Here is a 13078-nt window from a genome sequence, read left to right on the forward strand (position 1 = left end):
TTTCCTCTTCCCACTAGATCTTTTTTTCTCCATTTTGTTTTTTTGGCGTGTATGGTTTGGGGGCAGTTATCAGTGGGGACAGAGAGGGTGGGGAAGCTCAGGATCATGCAGTGCTAGGGACCAAACCAGACTTCCACTTACAAAGCATCTCACTGGGCTTTGAGCTGTCTCTGACTCTTCCTTTCTACTTTCCTTCACTCCCTCTCATTCTTTATTTCTCTATTAGATAACAAAGACTAGCACTCATAGCCAGTTTCTAAATAAGCGATCCTTTACTTATAGGCACTTGGAATCTCTAAGAAACTAAACTGAAACAACAAGCTCGGGCCACACAACCATCCTCGCCTGGTTTTCCAGTTAGTCACTCACTGCACCTGTCTCTTCACGTCACTGAAGTTGCTAGTGCTCTGATCGAACTTCTCATACTTTCTTCTTTAAGTTAATGTCAAAGTTCATGTCAGCCAATCCTAGCCCTATTTTTCACATGTACTTAACAACAACAGGCTGGAGCAATAGCACAGTGGGTAGGACGTTTGCCTTGCACGTGACCCACCCAGCCAACCCAGGTTTGATTCTTCCGCCCCTCTCAAAATGCCTGGGAAGGTACTGAGAGTATCTTGTCCGCACGGCAAAGCCTGGCAAGCTACCCGTAACATATTTGATATGCCAAACACAGTAACAAGTGTCACAATGGAGATATTACTGGGCCCGCTCAAGCAAATTGATGAACAATGGGAGGACAGTGATAGTGACTTAACAACATTCAGAGCACTGGGATTCCGTGCCAGGCTGTTTTCACTGGGGGCGGGCGAGAGCCCTCCCCGCTCCAAGGGACTCAGCCTTGGCAGCCGACCCCCAACACGCTCCAGGCCACTTTCCAGATGCTCCAGCCAAGTCTCACGCAGGAGTGAAGTTCCACGGAACCCAGGTAATGCAGAACTTTGTGACCTTGGACTCTGGACTCAATAGACCCTGGAGCAGAGATATTCTGCCTGCTTCTCCCAGTCTCTGGAGACCCAGGGGTCACACCCATAAGCCACACCCTGCTGGCACCAGATAATCTCCTCATTGACCACCCTCCCAGAACTCACAGCTGCTCCTCCCGGACGGGAGTATAAAATGAGGCCCCCATAACCATGCCACCAGACTCCACACCAGGCTGTTTCCACTCGGGGCGCCCCAGATGGGGGAACAGGCAAGAGCCAGCCCTATCCCAAGGGATCAAGCAGCTGATCTCCACTACACAAACACCACCATGCCCCAGGCCACTTTCCAGACACTTCCTACTCGTTTTCCATAATTACCAAACCATGTTTGATGGAGTTCAGACAGTAAGCAACAAATCATAGAATATATATATATATGTGTATCCTGGCAAGCTACCCGTGACATATTTGATATGCCAAACACAGTAACAAGTGTCACAATGGAGACGTTTTATATATATATATATATATATATATATATATATACATATATATATATATGCCTCTCGGAGAGCCTGGCAAGCTACCGAGAGTATCCCACCCGCAAGGGCAGAGCCTGGCATATTCAATATGCCAAAACCAGTAACTATAACAGGTCTCATTCCTGGGACCCTGAAAGAGCCTCCAGTTGTTGGGAAAGACGAGTGAGTAAGGAAAGGCTGCTAAAATCTCAGGGCGGGACGAATAGAGACATTACTGGTGCCCACTCTAGTAAATCAAAGAACAACAGGATACAGTGATACAGTGACACAGTGATACTTATCAACATTCAGCCCTAGATTAATCCAACCCTTTGTTCCCACTCTGACTACACCTGAGCCATGTAGCGCTCACTCCTGGGGCCAAAATTACTGAATACCGCCTAGCCCCACTCAAGGCTGAGAGCTCTCCAGCTTTCCTTCTGCTGCAGATTCAAACCTCCATTCTCCCCAAACCTATAACACCATTTAAAGGCAAAAGGTAAAGGCCCTCCCGTTGATTGTCGATTTGCTCGAGCGGGCCCAGTAACATCTCTATTGGAGACTTTGTTGTTACTGTGTCTGGCATATCGAATACTCTCGGTAGCTTGCCGGGCTCTCCGAGAGGGGCGGAGGAATCGAACTCGGGTCGGCCATGTTGGCCGCTTGTAAGGCGAACGCCCTACCCGCTGTGCTATTTAAAAACTTAAAAAATCCCTTACCTTCTTGTAATCAAACATAAATGTATCATCAAGTATAATCCTATGATTTTCCCTTCTATCACATGAGAGTGATCCTTCTAGACAACCTATGACCCTGATATTATTCTCAAAATCAGCCTCTCTGGCTTCCTCAGTGATCTTTCTCTCTTGCCTCCTTTCCAATCTGGTGGATCATCCCATCAGCAGGTCTCTCCTTGCTACTATATAAAGATGATACCATACAGGACAAAAAAAATCTATTGGGCTTAAGGCACTTGCTTTGCATGCAGCTGACAATAGTTTGATCTGAGGCACCACATATGGTGCCTGAAATTTGCCAGGAGTGATCACTGAGCCCAAGATAAGAGTAAGTGCTGAGCACAGCTGGGCATAGCCCCAAAATCCAAAAATAAACTATCTTTAAAATGAGACCCCCCCCAAAAAATAATTCCCTGTAGCAACCCTTCTCCTTCACAAACTGTTCTTTAAATTTGAAATCCCTCCAATTTTATCCCAGTTTTATTTTAATCTATTTGCAACATCCTTTGTTTTACCAATATTCTTTTTTTTTTTTTTTTGCTTTTTTTGGGGGGTCACACCCGGTGTTGCACAGGGGTTACTCCTGGCTCATGCGCTCAGGAATTATTCCTGGCAGTGTTTGGGGGACCATATGGGATGCTGGGAATCGAACCCGGGTTGGCTGTGTGCAAGGCAAACACCCTACCTTCTGTGCTATCACTCCAGTCCCACTAACTGGTATTTTTTAAGTGTCTTTTAAAAATTAAAATATATACATTGAGCCCTTATATCATGTCTCACCATCGTTGTCTGCTCTCTCCCTCCTTTCATTTGTTGGGGATGGGGGCACCCAAGCTCTACTCAGGAGCAAAGGGGCCAATCCTGCCAATTCTCTGCCTGACAGTGAACGTCAGTCTAAAGGAATACAATTTTTCAGGTCTCGGCAGGTTACTGAGACCCTGAGGTACCGAGTGCAACAAGGACCAGCCTGGTGATACCCAGGAGTCATAGGGGAACACCCAACAGTGCTTCTCCCCTTCTTCCCTTTAAATCATCTGTCTCCAGTTTCTATACTGGACTAGTCATCCCATGTCTTCCATTCTAGCGGATCCATCTCAGTCTCAGTGAGCGCCACTGTCTCTAGCTAATGAGAGTCTATCCACCCATCTATAACAATAATTAATAATAAGTCTATCCTGGAATTCCACCCTCAGCCCTAGTTTCTTCTTTCTCTCCTTGAGAATCCCTCTACTGGATTTAATTTGATGTGTTACAGACAATTACTTCCAAATGTGTAATTCAAATCAAGGTATTTGCCCCACAACTTCAGTTTACTACTTATCTTGAAAACACCTGAGTAGTCATGCAGTTGTATCACAGATGCTGCTAATATCATAAATGTAAGTATCATTTTTAAATCTTTTCTGTCAAACCTCTATGGTGTATTATTTCTTTTACTGTCTCAGAACAGTAAAAGTCTGGTGTCAGAGCCAAAAAATTGGACATCAGCCAGGGGTTCTCACTTCTCCCACATGCCTTCCATCCTCTATCCTCCCATTTCTATTTTTTTTCTGCTTATATCTATCTGTGCCCTTGTGAAATCACCAATATCACAATCAAATTCCTGCAATAGTCTGTAAAGTTACCTTTAGTATGAGGCCCTCAGTTCAATTCTCAACACCACAAAAAGAAAAAAAAATATTCCCTCCAAGCTTGAATACTGTTTTCAAAAAAAAAATTTTTTTTTTACCATTAATGCCTAATGCCTTAGAGTAATTTCTCTAACATTTATTATTTGTTTGAAATTTTTGTTCTTTTATTTTTGGGGGGGGGTCACACCCAGTGATGCACAGAGGTTACTCCTGGCTCATGCCCTCAGAAATTACTCCTGGTGGTGCTCAGGGGACCATCCGGGATGCTGGGAATAAACCCAGGTCGGCTGCGTGCAGGACAAATGCCCTACCCACTGTGCTATCACTCCAGCCCGTTTGGAATTTTTTAATCTATTTTCACTATCCTACAGGTGAACAGGTGAGTTGGCAGAGCCTGGCAAGCTCCTGGCATTCGATATGCCAAAAACAGTAACAATAACAGGTCTCATTCTCCCGATCCTGAAAGAGCCTCCAATCATTGGGAAAGACGAGTAAGGAAAGGCTGCTAAAATCTCAGGACTGGAACGAAGGGAGACGTTACTGGCACCCGCTCGAGTAAACCAATGAACAACGGGATGACAATGATACAGTGATACAGTGATGAATAGGTGAAAATTTCTCAATATATAGAACCAGGAGTAAGCCCAGGGTATTGGCAAGTGTGGCCCAAAACCAAAACAACGAAGCAAACAATTTATCTGAATAAGCAACCCATAGACTTCCACATTTTTTATTCATTACTTTTATCACTAGGTGATGCAACTGCCTTGAATCTTGACTAGGCCTCAAAGCATTAAAAATGCTAAGTTCCCGTTCACCACTTAAATACAGCAACAATCATAATGTCTGTTGTTGAGTAAGTATTCTACAGACATCTGTATCCACAGCTAGGTCCACACCCCTCAGTTCAGTAAAGTAGTTTAGATCAATGTACGAAGACTCTGAAGTCAAACAGACAGGAGTTCTAATATTGTGTCTGATACTTTGAGATCTTGAGCACTTTCAGAGCTTTGGTTTCTTCTTATTTGTTTACTTATCTATTTATTCAGTTTGGGGCCACACCCAGCAGTGCTCCAGGCTTACTCTTAGCTCTGTACACAGGGAACACCTGTGGAAATGCTCTGAGAACCATGTGGCGTGTTGGGGATGAAAGCCTGGTCAGCAATATGCATGACAAGAGCCTTATCCACTGGACTATCAAACCTGACCGGTTTCTTGATCTTTAAGAGATAGTACAGTGGGTAAGATGCTTGTCTTGCACATAACGGACCTCGGGCTTGATCCCCAGCAGTACATATTGTCTCTGAGCACTGCCACGAATGACAACTGAGCTTAGAGCCAGGAGTTTGGCCTGAGTACAATTGGAATTGGCCCAATTTTTTGGCATTCTTATTCTTTAAGATAAGAATAATGGTATCTGTTTCACAGTTCCATCATGAAGATTAAATGATACCTAACATCAATTCAGTGAATACTTATTGAGCACTAACTCTTGTCAGTGTGTTTCAATATGTATTTCTCACCATTATTCTTCATGTAAATACTAGAAACTGACTAACCATTAATAGTATGTACAGAATTTTTCTATTAACAACAAAAAATATCTATACAAAATATCTCATTTCATCCTCAAAAGACCTTTTCAAATTACTATTATCTTAATTTTACAATTTTTACCCACAATTGGGCTGGAGCGATAGCATAGCGGGTAGGGCATTGCCTTGCACGCGGCCGATCCGGCCAACCAGAGTTTCATTCCTCTGCCCCTCTCAGAGAGCCCAGCAAGCTACCCGAGAGTATCTCGCCCACACAGAAAAGCCTGGCAAGCTAACCGTGACGTATTCGATATGCCAAACGCGGTAGCAACAAATCTCACAATGTTACTGGGCCTGCTCGAGCAAATCAATGAACAACGGGAGGACAGTGCTACAGTGATACCCACAATTATGAACAATAAGCAAACAACCATCTTCTACTGGGGCACAGAATCACACCACTCAACTAATTTTTCAAGTTCTCTCAGAAGCAGCTCAAATACAACCTCCTTCATAAAGTTTCCAGATCCTTCAAATACATAGAAGTTCTTCCTATGGGAAAAACAGCATATTCTCTAATGGGACTTACTAATCTGACCAATATTAAAGATAGTATTTATATCTCTCCCTTATTTAATTACTCTCTTCTTAAAACCAGAAACAATACCTTGTTATCATTAAATTATCTGACATGCCATGCAGGATATATTCTAAACAGAAAGCACTTAAAAATCATTTGCTGATTTGGATATTATCCAACTATGAGGAAAAATAGAAACATGAAATATTTTAATAGCACTAGTTAAGAAATGTTGGGACTGAACAGATAGTACTGGAGTTAGGCGTATAGCCAGCCCAGTTCAATCTCCTCAGCACTATATGTGGTCCCTCAAGCCCTGCCAAGAATGACCCCTGAGCAGAGTCAGTACTAAGTACTAAGCACCACCTGGTATTGCACTGCACTGCACTGCACTGCACTCCCACTGTTCATTGATTTGCTCAAGCGGTCAAGCGGGCCCAGTAACGTCTCCACTGTGAGACTTGTTGTTACTGTGTTTGGCATATTGAATATGTCACAGGTAGCTTGCCAGACTTTGCCGTGCGGGTGAGATACTCTCAGTAGCTTGCCGGGCTCTCCAAGAGGGGCGGAGGAATCAAACCTGGCTCGGCCAGGCAGGCGGCTTGCAAGGCAAACGCCCTACCTCTGTGCAATCGCACCACCTGGTATGAGCCAAAAAAATAAGTAATGATCAAAGTTGCAAAAACATTTATTTCATTAAGCTTGTAAAATTAATTTACTAAAATTAATGCCATAGAGCAACTTCAAAAACCAGTCAAGAAAAATTAATTATAATTAATAATAAAAGTGCAGACCACAGACCTGCTTCTTCACTTACTATTCCAAATGATTAATTTACTAAAATATTCCAAGACACTTATTCTCATTTCATGAAATGGGGGGGGGGGGGAGTTATTTGGGCCACAGCCAGCAGTGCTCAGGGCTCACTCCTATCTTACTCAGGGATCACTCCTAGCAGTGTTTGGGGGAATCATATGTGGTATCTGGGATTGAACCCAGGTCTGCTGAATGCAAGACAAGCATTTTACCTGTAAGACTATTACTCCAGCCTTAATTTTCTAAGTATTTTAACTCTTCTATTCAAATTTATATATATAAATTACATATGTTTATATATCACATTTTAATATATTTTAAATATATTTATGGTAGTTTAAGAGTGCCTAACAGTAGTTTGCCCAATAAATGTTAGTCAAATCCATGCTAGAAAAAAATTCTTAAATAAGGAAATTTATTAAACCTATAGAGTATGCACTCAAATTATTTGCCTGGTGGATATTCACACCTACCATTTACATTAGCTTAATTTCCCTGATTACTCAACAGTATATATGTAAGTGAGATGGAAAAGATAAGTCATGTAATGTTGGATAACACTGGGTCGCCCTTGCTCCTCCCACAGGGAGCTCGAGGTTTATTGAGCCACTCCTACAACAGTGCAATTGAGACACACCCAATTCCATCAGGCACTAATAATCCTATATTGCTTTTCTCTTTCCTTTATGTCATTTGCATGGTTTATTTAGCCATCCTTTTTGTATAGACACAGGAAGACAGTTGATGCTATGCCATGTAACATGGGCGTTAACTGACTCCAATATAATATTCATTCCTGGGCATCCACATTTACTTGACTTAAGCCTCAGTTGCCCTTAGTTCCTAGCACTTCAAGAGCAGGGCCCCGACGAGGGACTGAATGGACCCGGGGCAAGCTGTGAGCTACCCTGGCATTGAAATGGGCCAGGCCAAGCACCAGAATACTTAACTGTAAGTTAAGAGCACAGTCATGGACAAACTATGCCATGACCAAAAAGAAATAACTGAATAAGGATCCTGCTGGGGTTAGAAAAGACTTACCTGGCCTGAGGACTTTGGTCTGGAATATATAGAAAGATGTCCTAAGGAAGAGCCATCCTTTAAGCTTAATAAATATATCTCTTAACTGTGTTCATACAAAATGACACTGCTAGAAATATTACAAGAAGTAAATTTACTATGACTGTTTAAATGGATTACTAGTTGAGGAAAGGAAAAAGCAATATACCCTCGATGGAATCACACCCGTCGGTGGATCTCCTAGTAATCTGGAGTGCTGAATCCTCATATGAGATTTTGTCCTTGAGTTAATCTCCTAAAGGAGTGGCCTTTACCTCTCTTTGTTGTTAAGATAATGTTCAACCCCACCTTTGTATCCCCACCCTTCATGATTTCTATATAACTATGCTGTAAGGGGTAAGAGGGAATGAGGTTGAAAATGTTGGGGATTAGATCCTGGGGCAAGATGTTGAAGATGCTGGAGACTAGACACTGAGGACTAGACATGGAGGACGAGAAGGTCGATGATGAGATGTTGAAGATGAGGAGGAGAACTGAGACTCTGGAGACTTTGGGACTAGAAGAATCAGATGATGACGATGACTAGATGACTGGAAGTAGAGGACTATGAGACTACATCGAGACAAGCAAGAGGATATAACAAAGAGAAGGACTTTGAGATCTATGAGACTAGGATAATAGAACTCTGATGAGTGGGACTACGATCAAAACTATGATTAAGACAGAGATCAGACTACACCGATCACAACTATGACTAAGACAGAGATCAGACTACACCGATCAAAACTATGACTAAGACAGAGATCAGACTACACCAGGAAACAGAGAGAAATAAACCAACTATCACCAACCAGCCTGGGGCCAGGTTCCTGTTTATCCATTACCGAGGTCCTATATCCATTACTGAGGTCCTTGCCCATCATCTGGCCTGAGGAGGTGGCTCTCGGCCACTGAATGCTAGAGTGTCCTGCGCGGGACCACTTCATTCCCTTTTCTATTTGAAACTTACAATGTAACACAGTAAATTACCATCACAGCACATATTATATGCCCATTACCATCGTGCCTAAAAGAGTCATCGGCACATACGTCAACATTATGGGTATGTACAATATAACAAGAAACCTAAAACCAGGAAGCTTTCAGAAAAAAATAGTCTTTACTTAAGAGCTCCCAGAAATAGAAACGATATTAGTCATTTATTCAGCTTTCAATATTTCCTTTGGCATTCCACCATTATTAAAAACTTCATACAGAGGACAGAGAAACAGTACCGTGACTAAGGCATTTGCCTTGCACATGACATGGTCAGCCATGGTTTTATCCCCAGCACCACATATGGACGCCCAGAGCACTGTCTGGGCTGATCCCTGAGCACAGAGCCAGGCTAAGCCCTGAGTACTGCTGGCAGTGGCCCAGTCACCGCAAAATAAAATAAAATAAATTTAAAATACACAACACACAAAGTATTCCTTACCTGCTTTATCCAAAGATGGCATATTAAAACTTCTGAGTTCTGCTGGTCCAGATAGTCTACCAGAGTTAGAATAAAATCTGTCTTGCCTTTGTGGAGGAAAAGCTGGATCCGGATATGGTTGGCCTAGAAAATAAGTTTTAAGTGGCTTCACAAGTATAAAAATAGATCAAGTTTACTTTGAATTCAATACATTGAAGGTAGCTATTTCTAAAATATTTCAGCCAATATCCTTGGTATACAACAGCAAATAATTTTAGAAAAATTATATAGTTTACTAAAAAGAATAACTCAGCTTTTATAATATAAAAATATAAAATGCATAACATAATATGAAACTGACACCCAAAGACAGCAAGGGCCAGAGACATTGCTCCATAGTTGAAGCCCGTCTCATGAGCTGGGGGAGAAGGCAGCTGGAATAGGGAAAAGATCACTAGGACAATGATTGTTGGAGGGATCATTCAGGATGGGAGATGTGTAGTGAAAATAGATAAAGGACCAAATGTGACAGCATCTCAGTATCTATACTGCAAACCATAATGTCCAAAAAGCAGAGAGAGAGTATGGGGGAAATTGTCTGCCATAAAGGCAGGGGGAGGATTGGAAAGGGGGAGAGGGGTAATACTGGGGACATTGCTGGTGGAGAATGTGCACTGGTGGAGGGGTGGGTGTTCGATCATTGCATGGCTGAAACTCAAACATGAAAGTTTTGTAACTGTCTCACGATGATTCAATTTTTTTAAAAAAAGGATAAAATGCTATTCTGGTTTTTTGAAAGATGCCTTACTATATATAAATTAGAATATATAAATAGAGGCCTGAGGAGTAGTACAGAGGGTTGGCACTTGTTTCTGCATGAGGCCAAGCACGGTTTGATTCCCAGTACCACTTGGCCCCAAGCACCAACAGGAGTGATTCCTGAGCACAGAGTAAGGGGCACAACCAGGTATGACCCAAAAACAAACAAAAATTTTATATTTAAATGAAACTTAGTTATATATTCATTTAACTTTCAATTTTAATAAGAGAAAGAAATCGATATATCAATATATCGAAGACTGAGGAGATGACTCCTAACAAGGAAAATTTGAAAGTATCATGAAACATTTAAAATGATGATTATCACTCAGAGGATAACAGTGACCAACTTCTCAGTAACTTTAATATTTTAGCAGTTTGACTCCATAGACAAATGAGAAGCTCACAGAACTCCCAGAGCTCAGATGCAGGACAGCTGGACAGACAGACATGTGGGTGCAAACTCCAACTAAATGCTCCCATAGTCACCCTCTCTGATCTCTCACGTTCACTTATGATGACGAACAGGTGCTTCCTAAGTGTCTTGTGGAATTCGTTTTTGAGAAAAATCTATATTGGATGGGTAATGGCAGACTTTGACGTAGCTATGCGTATATTCTCAATTTCAAAACTATGAGGATGGTCAAAGGGGGTGAAGTATGGCAGGAGTATGTCCTCCTGTTGTTCATCGATTTGCTCAAGCAGGCACCAGTAACATCTCCATTGTGAGACTTGTTATTACCGTTTTGGGCATATCAAATACATCATGAGGAGCTTGCCAGGCTCTGCCATGCAGGCAGAATACTCTCGGTAGCTTGCCAGGCTCTCTGAGAGGGACAGAGGAATCGAACCCAGGTCGGCTGCATGCAACGCAAACGCCCTACCGGCTGTGATATGGCTCCAGCCCTCATTCTCACAGATATGGGAAAAATAAATACACAAAATTTAGTTCTATGCCTATACTTGAAGTATATATGCCTATACATGAAGAGAGCTCCATACGATATTGGATCTCCCTTCTCATCCAATTCAATCACCTGGGACCTTAATGACACACCTTCTGCATTAACCAGAGTTGGAGAGAATTAAAGCTCATATTTAATGAGCTCTCAAGGGGGGATATGACTTAGGCCTGAGGGGGAAAAATCCACACTGTTTTGGAAGTTCATTTTCTACCCCCTTTCAAATGTAAGTAAAGTGCCATTTCAACAAGTCAGAACGAGTTCAATAAAAGAAAAGATACACCAACCACTGAGGTCAAAACTGGAGTTTTTCCTACCTCAAATATGGTATTAACAGAATGGCAGGCTTAGGGCGTGAAATAAAGAAATCTGAAACCCTCTAGACACTTTCTTAATCAGGTAACAAAACACCATATTACTATTTTGCTTCTAAAATACATACAATATCACAAACCCCAGAAATGCAGTTTTGCTACAAGTTTAATATTTAATAAAACACACCTTGCACATTGCTCTCAACATACAAAATTGATTCATTTCTTATATATTAGGGTATTATATGTCAAGTGCTATTTATAGAAAGTCAGTTCTTATAGCCAAATATTCAAAATGATGCAAAAACAAATAAATGATGCAAAAACTATGTGATCAATGCCTTAGTAAAGAGGCATACAAATAATATGTAAAGGAGCTTAAAGGTGCCAAAACAGGTAAATCTTGCCCCAAAAGAAAGTTTAACAAGTAAACCAAGGTATTTTGCTCAATCACAAATACATTCATACATATACATACTCAATATAATCAGCTAAAGTATGTGAAAGAGATACCACTAGTGAAAGATTAAAAATCAAGAGTATATCTCATGGTGATTCAGTTAAAAAGTTTTTTAAATCAAAATAATAAAATAAATAAAATCAGAAAAGACATGAACAATTCCACTTTTTCCTTTCATAGCTTTAATCTTGCCAGAAGGAAGCTGATACAAGTGGACACTAACACTCATCCTCAACCAACTGCTACAACTGGACTCTCTTGCTCTGCCTTCATCATAAAATGGACAGTCATTCTGTCCATATCTAATTCCTCAATTGCATTCTGGATCCCATACCCTTTTTTTCTTACTTAATGATTTCACTTTTACAGTTGTACCCTTCCACCTACATAATCAATTTCTCTTTTCGCTCATGAATCATTTCAATAATTCATGGAATTAATTAAACATGCAATACACTGCAAATAAACATGCAATATTTTCCATCTTTAAAAAAAAGCAAACTGCAGATTTGGAGATAGTACAGTCAGTAGGGAGGCTGCCTTGCATACAGCCAAACTAGGTTCAATCTCCAGTGCCCCATACAGTCCCCTGAGCACAACCAGGATGATCCCTGAGTGCAGAGCAAGGAGAAAGCCCTGAGCACCGCCAGGTGTGGCCCCAAAACAAAACAAAACAAAACTTCTTTTTTTTTTTTTTTTTTTTGCTTTTTGGGTCACACTCGGCAATGCACAGGGGTTACTCCTGGCTATGGACTCAGGAAGTATTACTGGTGGTGCTTGGGGGACCATATGGGATGCTGGGAATCAAACCTGGGTCAGCCACATGCAAGGCAAATACCTACCTGCTGTGCTATTGCTCCAGCCCCAAAACGAAAATTCTTAAAAAGAATCTCTGAAAGAAAAGTAACATGAGGACACTGGTGGAAGCTCTTAGATACTCTGGTGGTAGAAAGGAGCAGTAACTACATAGATTTATGTTAATAAACCTAAACACTATTGCAAACATGTGACACAGACTGCAACTAAAAAATCAATTTAATTTTAAAACTATTTTTTTAAAAAAGAAAGAGAGATGATGTTCTAGGATCAGAGAGATGGCACAATGGGTTGAATGCAAGTTTTGCAAGCAGGAGACCCAGGTTCAATCCCCAGCATGACATGGTAACCCAAGCATCATTAAGAGTGACACCTGAGCACTGTCACGTATGGTACAAAAAAAAACACAAACAAACAAAAAAAAAAAACATGATCTCTTATCTCCAAATCCTCAATGTGAAAATCACAGCATATAAAAGGAATTA

The 13078-nt window shown here is 41.3% G+C and overlaps 1 protein-coding gene across 7 annotated transcripts in view; it reads right to left on the minus strand.

Annotated features, from left to right (window-relative positions):
- The window catches only part of MIA2 (MIA SH3 domain ER export factor 2), a 94901-nt gene that overhangs the window by 3085 nt on the left and 78738 nt on the right, over nt 1-13078 (minus strand). For all 7 annotated transcript variants that reach the window (XM_056133774.1, XM_056133769.1, XM_056133770.1 and 4 more), the window contains one exon: nt 9244-9366. In XM_056133774.1, coding sequence (XP_055989749.1) covers nt 9244-9366 — 123 coding nt within the window. The remainder of the gene's footprint in view (nt 1-9243; nt 9367-13078) is intronic.

Source organism: Sorex fumeus, unplaced genomic scaffold (genome assembly GCF_029834395.1).
Source record: "Sorex fumeus unplaced genomic scaffold, SorFum_2.1 ptg000098l, whole genome shotgun sequence".
In the NCBI taxonomy this organism is placed as follows: Eukaryota; Metazoa; Chordata; class Mammalia; order Eulipotyphla; family Soricidae; genus Sorex; species Sorex fumeus.